General features: G+C 39.6%; 1 protein-coding gene across 2 annotated transcripts; it reads right to left on the minus strand.

Moving 5' to 3' along the window:
- Nucleotides 1-2,863: 2,863 nt before the first annotated feature.
- Nucleotides 2,864-18,455, minus strand: abhd4.S (abhydrolase domain containing 4 S homeolog). 2 transcript variants are annotated; one of them, XM_018242387.2, is made up of 7 exons: nucleotides 18,208-18,455; nucleotides 16,358-16,446; nucleotides 11,773-12,145; nucleotides 7,285-7,439; nucleotides 6,156-6,267; nucleotides 5,161-5,347; nucleotides 2,864-3,910 (listed from the first exon to the last, which is right to left on the minus strand). In XM_018242387.2, exons 1-7 carry the CDS (start codon nucleotides 18,258-18,260, stop codon nucleotides 3,821-3,823), a joined length of 1,059 nt encoding a protein of 352 aa, XP_018097876.1. In that variant the 5' UTR covers nucleotides 18,261-18,455; the 3' UTR covers nucleotides 2,864-3,820. The 2 variants fall into 2 exon arrangements, with proteins under 2 accessions (XP_018097876.1, XP_018097877.1); XM_018242388.2 differs by lacking the exon at nucleotides 18,208-18,455 and adding an exon at nucleotides 17,646-18,141.
- Between the last annotated feature and the right edge of the window lie 1,849 nt (nucleotides 18,456-20,304).

Below are 20,304 nucleotides of genomic sequence, written 5' to 3' on the forward strand. Positions count from 1 at the left end.
GCTACCACTATGCTAATTCATTAAAATGCGAAGTAACGTCTCTGTAGCCAAATGCTGGCAAAGTTGTGCTAGCATTAATTCGTCAGTGCGAGCATTTCATAGTGAACTTTTGCTAGCATTCATATCTGCGTATCGAAACTTTGTTAGTACTCTTGCGCTTAGCTTAATTTGAATAGGGCGGGAACACATAGGTCTTATATATAGATGTTGTTATTAGTGATGTTGGTGCAAATGCTTGAAGTGGCCACTTATTATTATTATAAATGTCCTAGAGAGATCCTCTAATGAACCCACCCTAAAACAACTGTGCCCCTCAAATTGGTAAAAAAAAAAAATGAACATAAATTTTTAATAGTTACAACTTCTGAAGGCAAGTATAGAAATGTGTGTGCTTTAACCACCTCACTGGAACCCTTTACGGGCAGAGTGCAAAGCAGTCCAGAGACCCTTGCCAGGAGTCAAGCATGTACTAGAGAAGAAGAAATAACTGCAGCACCTCTTGGTTGCAAAAGTGAAAAAGTTGTGTTTATTGGTCAGTACCCAACAGGCAACGTTTCCGGCTTAATCTTGCCCTTTCTCAAACAACTTCTGAAGGCAATCCCGCTTTAAAATATGAAAAAACACCAGCATTTTTTTACAACTTTTATGACTTTTCGGACATGATGTCACTAACATTAGGAGGAGGATGTAGTTTCATCTTATCAGTTTGGCAGGTCTAAGCTGGCGAAGAAAACTCTGGTGAAAGCGGTAACGTTCTGTAAATTTTGCTCTTTAGTGAATTTGCGGATTAATGACCGTTCGACTGAGCAAAAATTCGCCTGGCGATAGGGCAAAAAACAGCAATATTGACGGCCTCGTTCTGTTAGTAAATTGGCGATGTGCCTGCAGATGAGATTTCTGGTAAGTTTTCACTAGCAACGGCCACTTCGCCCTTTAGTAAATCTGCCCCAAATAGTCTATATGGCAGCACTGTGCATTAGAACATAATTGGCAGAGCTTCTCTTACCCTTTAAAATATAGTTCTCATAATTTTCCAGTTCCTTTAGTCTGCTGATAGTAAGCAATTCTGTATAAAATATGTGGATGCTGTTTAATATATACAGAGCTAATAAACAAATAAAAAATACAAGGCACATTCAGTAAATATGTTACAGGTTCTTGATTTATTTAAATATACAATTATATAAAGTTAAAGAAACTGTACAATGTACCCAGAACTGTAAATTAAATAACTCGTTTGTGTAAATAATCATACAAAGATTTTTTTTACCATCGTTTACACTTGATGTTACCAAGGTTTGGCAACCATTGGTCCTGCTGGTGTGTTACTACAACTCCCAGCAGTGCTGGTAACGGTAGTTCAGTTAAAGAGAAAACGCTGGTGGTAACGTATGACCGGTTATTTACTGGCCATTTATACTGGCATAAAGCAGAGAAATTCTACAAAGGTTTATGTACAAGCAGGTAGACTAAGAAAGACCGTGGCAGTTGTGAACTTGTCTGGGTCATTGACTGCAAATCTCTCTAACATGCCGTTACAGTTACTTGACATGGCGCAGAGTTAGTGTACACGTGCTTTATTTCTCCAGTGCTGCCCACAAACATATTATTTACATTAAACATATAACATCAAAAGAAGTCTTCAAGATTCTTGAACACAAATATATAAACACGTGGTTACTGATATTAAAGAGGTTAATGGCACTCATACAGTCACAGCCCAGGCTTGCCTCTTATATATCCGTTATTACTCCTGCTGTCTGCTGTACTCCTGATTATCCCAATATAGCATCACCTCCAGCCCAGCCTATAGGAAATATGCACAGTATAGAAATGGGAAAAAAAGAGACCGCATTTGTCTGGATTAAGGCAATGAAAATTGGTTCATTGTCACTGGGTCGAAGTTACTATAAAACCCAGCAATCTGTGATTGGGATGCAAGGATTTATTGAGCTAAAGGTCACTAATATTTTCTGCAGTTTGGAGTAGACATCCTTTTTATACAAGGCTTCATTACACCACAGTTGGATTCTGGGAAATGGAACCTGTCAGTACAATTGCTGATGTAAACAAAAAAGAAAATGCCGGCTCCAATCTCCTTTGGACTGATTATAATATATAAATAGAGCAAAACCACTTATAAACTTTACGGGTCAAATCCCTTATTTTTATATATATATATATATATATATATATATATATATATATATATATATATATATATATATATATATATATATATATATATATATACATATAATTGCTCAAATTTTACGTTGATGTAAACCGCTAGGCAATCCTTACCAAGCAGAAAAATCTGACCTGCGTGTCCAGACCCCAGGCCCTTCACTTCAATTGTTAGATAATAGAAAACAGCCAAAGAGCTTTACACTCACCAAGTTAGCCGAATGGTCCGGGTGCCGTGCCCCGAACCCGTAGCTTAGGCAAACTCTGTCTTCAAAATAAATCTGCACGCACTCCTGCAACCATGGCCATGGAGGTTAAAAATGTAACTTTATTCCATATTAGTTAAAAGATATGCGTCCTAACGCGTTAGGACGCATATCTTTTAACTAATATGGAATAAAGTTACATTTTTAACCTCCATGGCCATGGTTGCAGGAGTGCGTGCAGATTTATTTTGAAGACAGTACAATTGCTGACTCTAATTACAAGGCGACCATGTTTTATATCAGGTTATTATGGATTTTGATTTTAGACACTGCATTTCTATAGAAGTCCTTCCAGTGATGCCTTGAGTATTTTTTTATCCAGTGGCAACTCTAGGGGTCTTTATATACCTTTTAAAAATGATCAACTATAAAGGAGACATAATTACAAAATGATCAATGTTGACTTACAACATTTTAAACAAAAACATCAACTTTTAATATAGTGTAAATGTAATAGAATGTATAGTCTTAACATTTTTTACAAAACAACTGTGCAAACCACTATAGGTGTAATGGATAATAAATAACCAAAGGTGTCACTAGCACCATAAATGTAATTATTGGCAAGTGCAGATCCAAGGACGGAGCACTTATTCTTTTTTAATACATAATTAATCAGGATTAGTAATTAAATGGTCGAAGTAATGCAAAATGGCACCACGTTTCACCAATACACGAAACCTAGATTTAAATATAATTACAAATGAATATGTATGTTGCTTTATAGAAGAGGTAGTTGTACCAATAAGTCCATACATCATATTCCAGGAGGCACAAGCACAAAGGCCACACACCATCTAATCCACAGCCTGTACACAAACAATATCATGCTTTTGTTCTTTTTTTTTGTTTCAGTGCAACTATCCAGAGTGTGGGTGAAACCTGACAATAGTAAGATTTAAGATGACGGAAAGAGAGTGTGAGAAATTTTCTTTCAGTGCAATTAGACTTGATCAGAAAATAATTGTGCCCAACCTACCAACCCCCTTCCATCATACATATCTCTAAAGAATGACAATTCCTGGAAGGTGGGTAAAAATATTAAGGCACTGAATGCTAATAATTCTTATAAGCTCTTTTTTCTTACGGTGTAAGAAAATGAATAAATGGATTGCTTTGGAGAAAGCCTAAGTACATAGCACTTAGGGAGAAGAATGACCTGCACTTGGACCTAAAATCTAATATAAAATATAAGATCTGTGATTAGAATTACCAGCTAAATTTGACCAATATAATCTACTTTTCAATGTGCAACCAGATCAAACCTAGGTTTAAACTGCCCTTTTTTTAACAGAGGGCTCTAATATGTGCTTTGTACATTGCAGACACCAAGCCAATGCCCTTCTTCTATTCTCTAGAGAGCCACCTCAGTCAACTGCATCACAAATCTCTTCAACGACAGCATTGAAGATGCCTGGCTGATCGGCATATACGTGATGGGAGGCTCCTTTGATTGCCTGGGAAAGGAAGAATTTGGAATTTATACAATGTTGTTTATCATAGACATTTTTAAAACTGTGTTGAATAAATTCACTGGTGATCGGGAGGAGAGAGTACTTTAGTTCCAATGGGTCAGCACTATAAAAGGGAGCATATCATGAAAAAATGGCAGAAACAAAAATTAGGGCATTCATAGACTATTGCATGCTAAGCTTTATAGGGCATTAAACAGTCATTTAACTTGACTTCTACAGCCATAGTGAGCTGCATTAGTCTTGGCATGGAACCATGGCATTTATGTAGCCCTGTATAAAGTCCTGCAGAAGCTTCTGTGCTCCCACTGTGCAAAGTAGAGAAATGTTACATAGAGGCAAATTCCCTAACCGCTGAAAATTCACCAGCGACGGCTTTGCAGCCATCGCAACACTTCGCCAGCTATAAATTCGCCAGGACAACGCCAATTCACTAAAGTGCGAAGTTGGGTCCAGGGCGCCGAACCCTGACGAATTTTCGCTAGCGTTACTTTGGCAATCAAAGCACAGATGCGTTAGCATTGCCTAATTTGCATAAGGCGGGAAATGATAAAGTTGAATGGACGTATATGTTGCAGTAAATACATTACATTACACAAGTCCAGGAAACCTTAATAAATAAAATAGAGTTGTTATAATGCCCTACACATGAGCCCAGTGTATAGTTTATGTTCCATATGTAAGAAAATGGAGGGGGGAACCCAGTTACCCAAAAAGAAGAAAAAGACGCCAGCAAAGAAATTTTGCACTAAAAATTGAAGTCCTATGCACTTCGCCTGGTCTGAAGTGGCGAAGGCAAGTCTGGCAAATGAGGTAACGTTCAGTAAAATCTGCATCTAGGTGAATTTGCGGAGTTACATCCGTTCACCAGAGCGAAAATTCACCTGGCGTTAAGAGTGCAAAGCAACCCTAGTGTCTATCTCCTTTGATAGCGAAGTGCGCCCGCGCCCGTTAGGAAATCGGCGAAGTTCCGAAATGACGTCACGCTGGTGAATTTTCGCTAGCGTTAGTCACTTCGCCCTTTAGCGAATCTGCCCTTTAAAATTTGATTGTTTGTGTAGAAACACTTTTTTGCACAGTGCTGGTTTGATTACTTTGATCATTCTCAATAGGTAGCATTCAAATCAAGGGGACTGCTGGGTAACCATCACAAAAACGTTTTCTCATATGAACAAGTTATTTTCCATTGCAAAGCCTATGTTTCTCTATTATAAAACCATGTACATTCTCCTTACCAATGATTTCACACAGGAGCCTGGTCGTTCCTCTTTTACCCTCTCTCCAGTGCTCCTGTCAATCCAAGTCTCTGCTCCATAGATGAATGTAATTGGAAGCTCTTTTGGGATTTGATTAATTCTGGACATCATAGGACGTTTGGCCCAACCAAACCTCTCCATCATGGTCTTGAAAGCACTTTCACCACTACAGAGGGGAAAGTATAGAAAAACAGTAAGTGAAAGAAAAACAGATTCTCTCATAATGCCATAACCAAATCAGACACCCTACCCCATTCCAAAACAATTTATTGATATACTTAAGGAAAAAAATGATTTTTACACAGTATAAAAGAGCTTAAAACAAAGAGACACAGTTAACAGATAGTTGGTTATTACCAACAACCAAAATATACAGTCAAACAGTTCAAAAGAAAATTGAACAACACAAGGTGCTTGAATAAGAAACTGAAAGGAACCCCCAACAGATATAGTCAATAATTCCTGTAACTGAGAAGCTCTACTGCTAGTACAGGTATGGTATCTGTTATTCAGAAACCCATTATCCAGAAAGCTCCACATTACAGAAAGGTCATCTCCCGCAGACTCTTATTATAATCAAATAATCCCATTTTTTAATGATTTCCCTTTTTTCTATGTAATAATAAAACCGTACCTTGTACATGATCCAAACTAAGATATAATTATTCCTTACTGAAACAAAACCAGCCTATTGCGTTTATTTAATGTTTACATGATTTTCTAGGTATGAAGATCCAAATAACTGAAAGATCCATTATCTGGAAAACTCCTGGTCCCAAGCATTCTGGCTAACAGGACCCACACCTGTATAACCAAAATGTTGTTTCCAGCTACATTTTGGTTACATTAGTAAACATAATTTAGCTGTGGCATTCTTACCCCACTACAAAGGTGAGGAACGTAGAGAATAAAAGGTAAAAAATGGAAACTCTTTTAAAATATACTGTAGAAGTACCCTAATATAGAATCCCCACCTGGGTGTCTGGGCGTTGCAGTGGTAAATATATTCCATGATGGTCTCATCTTCAAAGTACTCTTGAAATTTTCTTTTTAAGTCTGGACGGAACCTCTGAACCAATCCTAGACCTAAGGGAGATATGGATCCAAAACACATGCTAAATGCATTAACTTAATTTAATTGGCATATGTCTTACGTTGTCTTACATTTCTTCTGCTGTTTTAATGCATTGGCCCTCTGCCACATAAGCGACCCTAATAATTCTTTCTTCTAATTCCTTTAAACGTAAACATTCATATCCCCTTTGTGACCCTGAAGAAGGTTGCAGTTTGACAACCTCAAGATAAGCACTTTAAATCTCTAACAGACAATTAAATCCTTTAAAGGGGATCAAAAAAAGCTCCAAAAATTACTAACTTGGGGTAAATTTTTGAGAATTTACATTTATTCTCTATTTGAATTGGTTTCTGAGATATAAGCAGTAAGAGTGTTCAGAGAAACCACCCTGAGTAAAGCTGCCCATAGACGCAAAGATCCGATTCGTAACAATTTTCGGACCGTGTGGGGAGAGTCCCGACATTTTTCCTCGGCTGCCGATAATTTCTCTGCATGTATTGCCGATCGGATGATTTTCAGTGGGAGACTGTCACCAGCTTTGTCGGACATAACTTTCGTACGAGGCAGAACATCAGCTGATCTGTTCTTTCCTACTTTATTTGATCTGAATGGTTAGTGGCAGGTTGGGACATGGGGAAGTCCGATCGTTCGAGGATTCAAACGAATCTATGGCCAGCTTAAGTTTGTTATGTAAGTATACTATGTCATTTGCATTTTTGTCAAGAATATTTTCTTTTCAAGGCATTGCCTCTGAAGCTAGCGACACTATTTTCTCTTAGCATTTAATACAAGTATAAACGTGCTGTTTTTTCTTATACTTACTCTCCACCAAATATATAACAAAAAAATGAAATAGTTCAAAAACAAATAAATAATGAATGCTGTCTCCGTAAACATGAATGTTGATGTCAAGCTGCCTTTATAAATCTGCTTATTTGTATCTAGTTTCACTACACTGTTTTTTGAGGAACTATGTTAAGGATATCTGAACAAAATCTGCGAGTAAAAAAAATTAATGTACAACTCACCCCATGGTCCAGCTGCCCTTACAACTGCCAAAGGGTTGGAGCGCCCAAGCACAGCGGCCAGAGCCTTTACCCATGTTGGGGGAGAACGGATTTCGCTGGGGTCTGTTGGTATAGCAGGGAAACCCCATGGGTCCACAAGAATGAGGTGTTTAACTCTAAAAAGGAAGGACATAGAATAAAATACATCATTGTATATATATATATGAAACATACATCCTAACTATATGTCATTTAACCCTTTAAGTGCCAGCAGAATTTCACATTTTGGTTACGCGAAATGCCAGCCGTTTTTAAGCATTTTGTGCTCTCTCACTTTAGGGGCATTTTCTGAGGGGAAACCTATAGTTTACCTAGGAAAACTATACATTGTTTTTTTCGGTAGAAACTGAGCTTTCTAAATCTGCCTGAGTTTTCATGTATTTCCACCTGTGCAAAAAAATTTATAGTGCTAAATACCAAAAAAAAAAGAAAAATTACCATTTTTCATCGTATATCAATTTATACCAGAAAAATATTTCATTTTACAGATGAAAATCCAACTGATTTGGAAAGCCTTATGTCTCTCGAACGTGCCAATACCAGATATGTATAGTTTTAGGGAGATTTAGGACTTCTGTACAGCAAAAACTCCCGGCAGTATATTACTGAATTTTGAAAGCACTAAGGCAGAAAACGGCATGCTTTAGATTCCAAGGCAAAAACTCCTGAAACCATAGGTTTACCCCAGAAAACCATACATTTTTGAAAAGTACACATTCTGCCGATTACAAAATGGGTAACTATGTCTCTCTACTCCCAACTACCAAACAGAAAAGCTTGTCTGAACATAGCAGTTTTTCAAAATAAAATTCAAAATTTTGAAAAATCATTTCAAAGGTTTTATTTTGCTGCTCCGCATATCCCAAACTATATTAGGTACCAAGAAAAAGCACCTGCAATAAGATTGCCAGGGGTCCACTGAACAGTTTGATACCCATTATGCATAGGTTTACCAAAGTATCTGGCATTTAGAGACACCAATATGAAGTTAGCACATCCAAATTGTTCAGGACTTTACTTCAGCTACTGAGAAATCAACACATTGACTGCATTTTTTGTGGGGTAAAAACACAGAAATATATATTTACCCCCCAAACCCATATATTTTTGGAAAGTACACATTCTACAGAATCTAAAATGGGTACCCATGCCTTTCTGCTCCAAACTAATGAGTTGCAAGGCTTTCCCAAAATTGTCGGTTTTGGTGAAATATCTGAAAATTGCCTCAAACCTTCAACTTCCCAGCACCATATCACCCATGTATCATTACGTACTAAGAAAAAGCACCCTAAATATGATTGCCAGGGTTCCTCTGAACATTTTGGTGGCCATTGTTCATAAGTTTACCAAAGTATCTGGCATTTAGAGGCCCCAAAATGAAGTTAGCGCACACAAAGCTTGAATTTTAAACCATTATATGCCCCACATTTCGTAACTTATCAGCATAAAACATCCTGAATATGAACGCCAGGGGTCTACTAAACACTTTGATGCCCAATATGCATAGATATACCAAACTATGTGGCGCACAGAGACCCCCAAATGAAAATAGTGTATATACATTTTCACGGCTGACGCGCGCCGGCTGCTGCAATATAAGCACCCGGTGTGTGTAATATGCGACATTAGATCCCCCTAACAGTACAGAGACCCCAGAAAACCATATATTTTCAGAAAGTACACATTCTGACGAATCCAATATGGGTAAATATGTGTTCCTACTGCAAACTGTCAAACTGCAAAGCAATGCTGAACATAACGGTTTTTATCAAATTTCTGAAAATCGTCACAAAGCTTGAATTTTACCCCATTATAGGCCCCACATTTCGTAACTTATCAGCATAAAACATCCTAAATATGAGCGCCAGGGGTCTACTGAACACTTTGATGCCCAATATGCATAGATATACCAAACTATGTGGCGCACAGAGACCCCCAAATGACAATATGTATAGACATTTTCACGGCTGACGCGCTGGCTGCTGCAATATAACCACCCGGTGTGTGTATTATGCGACATTAGACCACCTAACAGTACAGAGACCCCAGAAAACAATATATTTTCAGAAAGTACACATTTTGACGAATCCAAAATGGGTAAATAAGTGTTTCTACTGCAAACTGCCAAACTGCAAAGCAATGCTGAACATAACGGTTTTTATCAAATTTCTGAAAATCGTCACAAAGCTTGAATTTTACCCCATTATATGCCCCACATTTCGTAGCTTATCAGCATAAAACATCCTAAATATGAGCGCCAGGGGTCTACTGAACACTTTGATGCCCAATATGCATAGATATACCAAAGTATGTGGCGCACAGAGACCCACAAATGGATATATAGTAGATAAAATTTACATAGGCAAAACAAAATAACACAGAACAGTGTGAAATGCAAATAAATCACCAAAAACTAATAAAACCACAAAAATCAATGCTTTTTTTTTCACACTAGTGTAATCGGCCACCAGAATTACCGTTTGAATATTTTAGCAGGGCCAAATCGATTATACGGACAGAAACAAGTGAACAACACAAATGCAGAGCTGAAAATGCAATAAAATGGCTAAAAATGCACCAAAATACCCAAAATTGCAATATAAACACCAAAATAACATACAAAAGCTATTGCACAGTACGGTTAGCGAATACGCTATTCGGAACGGCAATAAAACATTTTTTTTAGCCCAAAAAGAGACGATGCGATAAGAAAAAAAAAAAAAAAGCCACAAAGCCATATATGTACATATGCGTGTGCACAACGGGTAAATTGCATGTTATTTGCATGTGTGCGCGTGTGCAAGTGTACATGGGTGCTGTGAGTGTGTGTGACCCCCCCAATCCCCAAAAATCTATGTGTGAGTGTGTGTAAGTGTGAATGTAAGTGTATATTACTGTAATAAGTGTGTGTTGGTGTGTTTGTGTGTTTTTGTGTGTTTTTGTGTGTGTAAATGTTACACTTACCTGGGGTAGATGCTGCAGATCGTTGATAATGGGTCCCACGCAGCAGATCTCCAGCTCCAACGGTCAGCAGCCATGGGGGGGCGGAGCTGGGCGGATAGCAGCAGCAGGACGCATAGGAAACGCGTCCCTGCTGCTGCTTTGGGGCCCCTGGGCGATCGCGCCCCAAGGGCCACACGATCCCCTGCTCTGCTCGTTGTCTAGGGGCAGGGGATCGTGAAGGAGCGGAGCGAGCGGCTGTAACAGCCGCTCCTCCGCTCGCAAACCCGGAAGTGCTGCAGAACGTAGAATCTACGATCTGTGGCACTTTGGTCCTTTGATCCACAGAACGTAGATTCTACGTTCTGTGGCACTTAAAGGGTTAAAGACAGAATGCAGGCTCCAAAAAAGAATGTTTGCATTTAAGGCTACTAAAATATAATCTTATTGTGGGTTGAACCACTATAAATGTTAACAGAGCAAATTAAGAAGATAATATTATTAAGATGCTTTATTGTAGGAGTATTTAAAAAAAAACTGTAAATTACCAATTACAGTATTACCAGTTTTGAGTGCTGGTTATTTTTTGCCGTAGCAATACAGCACACATTTAAAGTGATACTGACACTAAAAATGTTCTTTTCAAAATATTAATCTACAATAAAGCTTACCTATTGGTCATGTTGATCATTTACCGATAGTTCTGCTTTTGTAAGTTCTGCTTTTGTAAGTATCTGTTACTTGAAGTTCTTAAACCTGAATGTTTTGCCAACCTGACTGTCCCTTCTTAACCTGCCACTTAGGGCAGAGACACACGTGGAGATTCGGGGAGATTTAGTCGCCCGGCGACAAAATGCCTCTTTGGGCGACTAATCTCCCCAAATTGCCTTTAGAATTGAAATCGCCGATGGGCTGGAAAAAGGCTTTACCAGAAGCGAGTGATTGTGTCTGATTTGTGCAGTAAATAAGACATTGACTTTTAATATGAAACACATTTTGAATGACCCAGCAACCAGGTATAAAAAAAAAAACTTTGTTTCAATCTGACGAAGTCTACAAAATAAATAATTTCATAATAAAAGATTAATTTCATAATAAAAGATTTTATAATGGATGTCATGATCTAAACCAGAGGTCCCAATCTTTTTCACCCGTGAGCAACATTTAGATATAAAAATGTTGGGGAGCAACACAAGCATGCAAAAATTCCTGGGGTTGGCAAATATGGGCTGTGATTGGCTATTTGGCAGCCTGTGTGTGGACTGGTAGAATACAGAAAGCTCCGTTTGTCAGTACAACTTCTTTTTATGCAACTAAACTGCCTCCAACCCAGGAATTTAAAAATAAGCACCTGCTTTGAGGCCACTGGGAGCAAGATTGAAGGTGCTGGTGAGCAACATGTTGTTAATGAGCTGGTTGGGGACCACTGCTCTAAATAGATAGTAGGCGCCATGGTAGGTTTCTCAATGAGCAGGATTCAAAGCTGTTTGGGAAAATACTGCTACTCACCTCTCAGGGAATTTGATGGAATAAGAGGCAGCCAGGAATCCTCCCAAACTGTGCCCTAGGAGAATCATGTTCCTTATTCCCATTTGATCTCTCCATTGCTCAATGGATGATACAAACTGTTCCTCTGCTTCTTCTGGATCCCTAGGGAAGTTTGGACGGGAGCTACGTCCAAATCCTAGCAAATCAAAGGCATGCAAAGTCCGACGAGAACTCAAGTGGTCTAAGTTCTGGATCCACAACCCTATGCCTCCTCCAAAGCCATGAACCATAACCAGAGGTGTCTTGTCCTGGAGCTCGGGACTCACTGTCAGTGTCCATATCTTGTTTTGGTCAGGAAGTGATACATACTGAGCAGAAAATCTGTTTTTGATACCTAGAAATATGGAGGTTACAATGGGTCAGTAAGATACTTCTCCTTAGGTCAAATTTGTTTTTTACATTATGGAACACAATCATTTAATTTAAAAAAAAATAAAATTAAGTAAGAAGTTAATGTTGTATTTTCCTGACTGATCTGCATTCCCAAGAGATTTAGTCATCCAGCAACAAATCACCTCTTCTTTGGGTGACTAATCTCCCCAAACTGCCTTGGAGCGCTTAGTTTTCAGAAGTCGCCCAAAGTTTCCTCATGAGGTAACTTCGGGCAACTTTCGGAAAACGAAGCACTCTGATTGCCATCCTGCCGGCGTTTTAGATTCTAGCTGCCATTCAGATAGATTCTAATAGCATTCAAAGACAAATGTTAGATATCTAGTGTCAGTATCTCTTTAGGTGAACATGAACACAGCACACCTAAAATTCATGATAAATAGCTTCTAGCCTTAGTGGTAATCTTTTCCTCAGGTACAAATGTGCAATTGTAGGTAGCAGATGGGTGGAAACGTACACTTCGAATAATACAGAATAATAGAATAGAATAATACAGAATAATAGTACAGCTAAAATAATGGTATGGTTATATCTGTGTATCACCAGCGAACCAAATAGATTAAACTGATTTTCTAAAAGAAACTAAAAGAGAAGTGGAAAATACACTAGGGCTGACTGTTATTTGTGAAGGAACTGAAAGAATGATTTCCATAAATAGATTGTAAATGTGGAACAGCATAATCCCCTAGCACAGATTATAATAACTTTCACTAATATGCCTTAGATTGCAACTAGCACAGGAAACACTAATGGGGGACTTAAGTAACTTGAGCTTAAGTGCTGATTGGTTGTTACAAGTAGCACAAATAGATGTCTTTGCTATACAGCCATTGTTACCATTTTGACATATAATAGCCATAATTCTATGCATATGCAAAGAAAGAATGGGAACAAAAAGGGCAGAGATGTTGTATACAGAGCAGAAGGAAGTTTTGAATTGGGGTCCTCAAACTTTTTAAACAGGGGGCCAGTGCACGATTCCTCAGACTGTTTGGGGGCTGGACTATACTTTAAAAAAAAAAAAAAACATGAACGAATTTCCATGTACACTGCACATATCTTATTTGTAGTGCAAAAAAACATGAAAGAGCAATACAATAAACAACTACTTTGGCACAACTACTTTGGCGCAACTCGGCTCCTACTTCGGCGCAACTCGGCTCCTACTTCCGTGCACCTAACTACATATCCGTCTCTTCCTGAGAGTGGGGATTTGGTTGCTGGTTCGCCTGTAACCCCAGCTAAGACCACAGCAGATGCAGAGGGTGCGTGCAAGAGGAGGACCTGGACCGGGTGAATGGCACACTTCTACTAAGCTGCTGCTCGCAGATCCTCTCCTTTCCTCGGCCCCAGCTTGTCACGTTACAAGCACAATGTTGAGTCGCTTTTCAAAATCCAATTTGATCCCTCAGTGTTTCAGCAATGGCAACCAATTCAGTCGGTGTTTGATAAAACAAATATCTTCTCACAAAGTGGATAAAAGTACAAGCAGTAGAAATATCAAAGAAGAAGACACTGACTGCTCCCGACTTCCAGCGGACTTCAAGTGGTTCCGACCCTCTTCACCAGGGAATAGCTTATTCACAGATTGAATGGGTTGCCATTGCTGAAACACTGAGGGATCAAATGGTATTTTGAAAACTGAATCTCAACATTGTGCTTGTGAGTATATAGACAGGAGGGGGAGCACTGTGGTGCACCCTTACCTGGTACAAATTACTCACATTCCCTGCTAAATGGTAAGAGGATTTTGAAACCTTGCAACTATACCATTAGTGATACACTATGGGAGTTTTCCCTTGTGCGCTCTCTTTTTGTTTTTAAGCATTTTCTGGTTGGTGTGTATGAAGCTGAAGATTCTACACTACTGAGAGCTGCCTCTATTTGAATTCAAATTCAGTCTAAGGTATCTGGCTAATGCAGCAGGGAAAGCTAACCAATGCAACATACTGACACTACGTGAGCACTTTATTTATGCTGCAGGCTAGGTGGCTGCTATAACCATTGTGTTCCACTGAATGAGGCAGTGCTCTTATGCTTTGTGTTGTGTTTATTTTTTTGCCCTTCAGTAAACGCCACATAAAAGATATGTAGCCTACGGTCACATGTAATGTTCGGTTTGGAGCAGATTAGTGGTTTCTTTACTAGTGTTTCCTTCTAACTATGTGTGACAGTAGGGTTATGCTCCTAGCCTGTCCAACAGCTCCATAGACATTTTTTTACAGTATAATAAAAAAGTGTAGTAATCCTGGGTGCAGACACCTGGAAATGTACAGGCTCAGAAACATATTTTCCTTTTGCATTTAATTCACAGGGCAATTACTGACACAATGGCACATTGGTCTATCCTGTCCAATCTCCACCAATACAAATACAGAACCAAAAACAACATCAGAACCAGGACAACATATCCTTGTATGATTCACTCCAAAATCACCGCCTACAATGATAAGCAGATGAAATTTGCTTAAATAAAATCCCAGACAGACTCGTTCTCACTGACCCTTGGTATGTTAGAAGTAACGGCAACGTAAAAAACAAAAAAAAAAAAGGCCTAATTAAATAATTTGGTAATTGGGCATGCATGACTTCAACCAAGTAACACTAATTTTATTAAGGAGCCACTTATTGTTTCAACAATTGTAAGCATTGTGCTTGCCTTAATACTTCATCATTGCACTACATCATTACTTGAGTCATATTTGCGTATAAGTAACAGAAGGTTGACTATAAGATCTCTGCCCCAGTCTACAACCCCTACCAATTAACTTCCCTGTTTGTTTATGAAGTCTGCGGAAAAATGACATATCAAAGGCAAAGCCACATGACCATAAAGAAAAAACAGGAAAGCTCCGGGCCATGGACAAAATCAAACCCTAGGCCCAATGTTGCAATGCAAACAACTGGCTGTAGCACCAATTCATGCCATTGGCCTGCCCCACTAACATTAGCCTGCAGATATTGGTTCAGAGACTTATACAATGGTTCAGCTGTACCATATCCAAATATACTACTTAGACAGCGGAATGTGACCTCTTACACTGGTGCATTCTTTTGCAGGGGATCTTTATAATTTTCACACAAGAGAACGCATAAGTATATGCAGCCTGTTCTATCCAATCCATTCAATCAGTTCATACTTAAGGTAACTTGATATGTTCCACCTGTGCTCACTGCTTACTTGCAGCAGAGTGAGTAAAAATGTATTTAAAAAGTACAGGCTGCGTTTTCCTGCAGTAAAAGACAAAAAAGATGAATTGAATTACAATACAGGAAGAACACCCATGTGTAAGAGACCTAAGGGTTCACATTAATATTACCCACTCTTTTGGGGGAGGATTTGCTACTTTGCAGAAAGCAAAAGTTAAGAATGTGGTTCATTCTTTTTAGTTCACCTTTTTGTAAACATTTTACACAAAATGTATGTGTAAATAAATATAATATAGGAATAATGTACCACCTTTTGTAAATGATAAAGATATTATACAGTAAGTTGCTGAGGAGTTCTATGACCATATGAAGTCACAAGGAAAACAGGTGAATGCTTTTATACAGGCCATGAAACTTTTAGGTGACTTTTATTTTATAACAAAAGGGTACAATTGTTATTATGCACCAGTCATGTAGCAGAATTATATCACTAAACACCTTTTATAAATGATGGCATCAATAAGCACTGTTTTTAGAAATAAAATAATTTACAGGATGTTCAAGGGTCTTGTGTATTAGACTTACACATCTCTGTAAATTACAGTGAGACAAAGTCTCAGCTGACTGAAAATTTTCCACTTTTAATAGATGTTCTGGCCAGCTCCTCTTTAAATTCCAAGAATTATAGTTGTGCCAATTAATCCTAATCTCTACAGCTATGGACTGCAAATTGAATGTGCTTCCCCAAAATTAGAATCACAGTGAATAACAGTAAGCACAATGAACAACATTTGGCTCTTTACAAAACAATTGGAGAACTGAAAGTTTCTATTAAAGGAAGGAGAACTAATGCCTAACTAAAGAAGTAGGCCAGAAATGTTGTACATTATGTTTTGGACTTCTGTACCAGCACACTGTACCGGCAGTGAAGATATGTGCCTCCAAAGATGCCCCTGTAGCTCCCCATCTTGTTTTCTGCTGTTATCACACCTCCACTTATACTCACACTGAAGGATCCTTGATTCAACAGCCTTTAGTCTGGACATGGATGTTGGGCACCACGATGGAATCCAGCCAGTTAGCCAACTCTGAGAGCTACGAGACAGGAATTAAAAATAGAACTGAAATGAAGTGGAGAAAAGAGGACACAGAAAAGCACTACTACTATTTATGGAATTTAATACTATTTTTTTAATACCATTTAAAAATGGATGCAGGTCCCTGAGGGGGCACCTATAACTTCCATCTATATACTTGCCTTAAAATCATAAATTCATACTCTTTGCAATATACCCCGCCCACATGTAGAGTACTCACTCTTCACAATTTCAAAGCATCTATGGAAACGAGTGCTCATCGATCCAGCAAGCAGATCCACTTAGGTACGAGCAGTCCAGTGTGAACCTTATATTTAAGTTCTATATAAGCATAAGAGGCATGACTTAGTGCTTATGTGCCCAACTGCCAAATAGGGCCCATATCTGGTCAGCACCCATAATCCCAAGAGCTGCCATGTTCACAGTATTATTTCCTCCTTCCAACTCCCAGTGCTCAACCCAAACATGTTAGACTGTTGTTATTTAAGACAGCAGCTTCTTATACCCTGAACAACTGAATAGTGGTTCCCTACATGCCCAAGTGCGGCCACAAGCCCAGTACACGCGATAGTTACTCCCTGACAGTCTATATTCATTCTTAAAGAAACATGTGCCCATAAACCTAAATGTACCATCAGGGTTAAGGTCCAACTAAATTTTCATTATTTTACATTACAACTGTTCATGAGTCTGAGTCCCACTAGGCACCCTATACCTTCTAGACCTCAGCTTCTTCTAAACACCCCTGTTTATTGATGACTGTGCAAGCGCAATTCTCAGCCTTATTGGGTCTGGATTGACATCAAAAACATGCCATATATTTACCAGGGATGCACCGAATCCAGGATTTGGTCCGTGATTCGGGCAAATCCTTCCGCAAGGCCGAACCAAATCCGAATTTGCATAAGCAAATTAGGGGCAGGAGGGAAATCGCGTGACTTTTTGTCACAAAACAAGGAGGTAAAAAATGTTTCCCCCCTTCCCACCTCTAATTTACATATGGTTCTGTATTCGGCAGAATCTTTCACAAAGGATTCTGGGGTTCGGCTGAATCCAAAATAGTGGATTCGGTGCATCCCTAATATTTACCACAGAAATGGAAACTAATGTTAATGCGGAACTAATGCCACATGTTAAACATACAAACAAATAATGGCAAGTGTTGACAAGTAACGTGGTCACCCTGGCAGTTCATACCGGAACTAGAGCCACAAGATAGACAACTTTCCATATGATAATGACACTGACAGGTATCTTCAGATCATTTCCAGCAGGTTCTCCATTAGTTAAGCACTTCTGTGGTTGCCAGGGTAACTGGGAGATGAATGGGGAGGGTATGGGAGGAAAGGTAAAGAATAAAGAACAAAACAGAGTGGCTAGGACCACCGAATTAGCAGCACCGCAGAATATTCAGCAACAAGGCAACAGTACAACAGGACCCAGTGGGAAGTTGCTTTTGCGCTCTTTTATAATTCAATATTCTCCATTTCCCACTTGTGGCTCTGTATATGGAACTGAGGAAAATCGCACAGTCACACGGCGGTGACACAGAATAACATGACGCCTGTTCCTGTGAGAATTTGCTACTAAGTACCAGTTCCCACGTGAGTGTGCGGCCCAAGTCCGGATCCAACAGCTTCCAGCGACCCCCCCCCCCATTCGCTTTCCGTGTTCCCTTTGTTACAGCTGCTGTATAACCGAGACTGTCTCGCCTCACACTACAGGGTTGATACTATCTACACGGGGGAGATTCACTTACTGCTCCTCCAGCTCCTCGGCCACCACAGGAGCGGCCTCTCGCAGTCCAGGCATTACACAGCAGGAAGAGCAGCTGATCGCTGTCACACACCGTAGAAAGACCGAACACACGGGGCGTAATTAGCGCGCCCGCTTACATTGCAAGGGCGGAGAAATAATAACGTGACACAGCGACCGGGGCGGGGACAAATTGATACAATAATAAGTGGGAGGGGAGAGTGCTTCTTGTCCGTGTACTATACGAGAGGGGACGTGGATTTGACGGGGTAAATGGGAGGGGCTTATACTCGGCTGAGATGACTGAAGGCGGAGTTTGGAAGTTACACACAGTAGTAGGCAAGGGCAGACATTCTAGTTACATCACACAGTGTAACATAACACATTGCTTTGTCATGGTGAAAACGTGACAAGAGTTGCCAGGTTGGTGGTTTTGCAGCTAAATTGGGCAACTAATTTAATGTCTAGGCGGGTTTTGAAACTACAAACTAGCCAAGTTACAGATTTGGGTTACTTTTTGGGCCTTTGGCTGGTAGGATTGCCACCCGGCCGGTAAAACACCCGCCGGGGCCGGTATTACGTAATTTGTAATACCATTTACAAAAGCATTTGCCCTCCAGTGAAAACGTACATTTTCTTTGGCCCCCTTTGCGGCACTACCCCGTGGCTCTGCCCTTTTTGCGTCACATCCAGATGGCTCTACTCCTTTTTGCGTCACGGTTCGCCCCTTAATTCCCGCCCCCACCACTGGCCGGTAATTTTTTTTTTAAAAAGGTGGCAGCCCTATTTGTACTATGGAAACCAGCCAAAGTTTTCTCTTGCTCTAATGTGAAAAAGCCTTTGTCTTTCCAATGCATTGGGTAATGTAGTCTGCCAAGTTTAATGTAAGACTACAATACCCAGCATGCAATGGGACTGGCTTGTGTAGAAGTCCGGAGTTACCAGTTTTTGGGCTCTGCACCCCAGTCACCTGACCCATTCTCACATTTTCCTGTGAATTTCCTCAATTTTAGACAATTTTGTGGCCAAAAATCTGCTGGCCACCAAAATGACTAGAGGTTGACCAGTTTTACTAATATTTATTGAAATTGCATATGTAATAGGGCCTTATGGGGCCGCTATACCTTCTGGGCCCCCCTCTGTAGTTATTCCCCTGGTGACGGGTGAATATGTCCCATTTTACTTCATGGAAAAAAATGCAAAACAGTGAAGTGTGCTATTTTTGGGCTGGTTTCATTGCTGACGTTGGCTGATTTTGAACATTAGACATGGCAACCCTGGACGTGACTATTTTATGAAAAGTCAATAGGAGAATCCAGCTCAAACTAAAAGCTAATCCACCTGTACAACTGCTGGACGATTAACTACACAACTAATAACCAATGTTCCTCAGAAATAATGACCTTCCAGTGGTGCCTGGCAGCTAAACTAGTAATAAAGATGAAATCATTGTTGTCTAACAATCTAATACAATCTAATTTCAGTGTTATTGAATTATAATGAAAACATGTAATTTAGGTAAGTGCAAGTGACCAGACATTACAGAATGTGACCAACTGTCCCTGCCTGTTCCTCATGCCTCATCAGATATTGAATCTCACCAGTCAGCACATCATACCATTTTGGAGGTGTTTTGAGTGTTTTTGTTACAGTGTTTCATCCCCTTAAATTAGTTCCCAATTCCCAGTGTCTTCATTTCCACTAGAAAAATGTGGAGCTGGTCCCCTATAGAGTGAAAATTGGGGAGAATGGCCATCATTTCTCTTAGATACATCTCAAAGTCCAATTTAGAGATAGGGTTGCAGCCTGGCCAGTATTTCACCAGCCAAGGCTGTGGCAAGGGTTTAGGATCAGCATCTGGCCTGTGTTAAACCATTTTTTCATGAGGCTGCCAAGTTCAAAACTTTCTGCCCCTTTTTCAATAATCTGAACACCTGTCAGAAATCTAGCTAATCCCTTCCAAACTGCGCAAGTAGCCCCCTTCCATGATATCATAACCCGCCCCAATAAATCATAACAGGGGCCTATTTATCATGCTGTGTAAAAAGTGGAGTGAAGCATTACCAGTGATGCTGCCCAGAGAAACTAATCAGCAATTAAC

Source organism: Xenopus laevis, chromosome 1S, assembly GCF_017654675.1.
Source record: "Xenopus laevis strain J_2021 chromosome 1S, Xenopus_laevis_v10.1, whole genome shotgun sequence".
NCBI classification, from domain to species: Eukaryota; Metazoa; Chordata; class Amphibia; order Anura; family Pipidae; genus Xenopus; species Xenopus laevis.

Excerpts from the sequence above, each read along its gene's own strand:
- abhd4.S (XM_018242387.2), bottom strand. The coding sequence starts at position 18,260 with ATGCCTGGACTGCGAGAGGCCGCTCCTGTGGTGGCCGAGGAGCTGGAG. Across the intron at positions 12,146-16,357 it reads TGAATCAAGGATCCTTCAGT|GTATCAAAAACAGATTTTCT; the intron begins GTGAGTATAAGT and ends CCATATTTCTAG. Across the intron at positions 7,440-11,772 it reads TCCATCAAATTCCCTGAGAG|AGTTAAACACCTCATTCTTG; the intron begins GTGAGTAGCAGT and ends CTTCCTTTTTAG.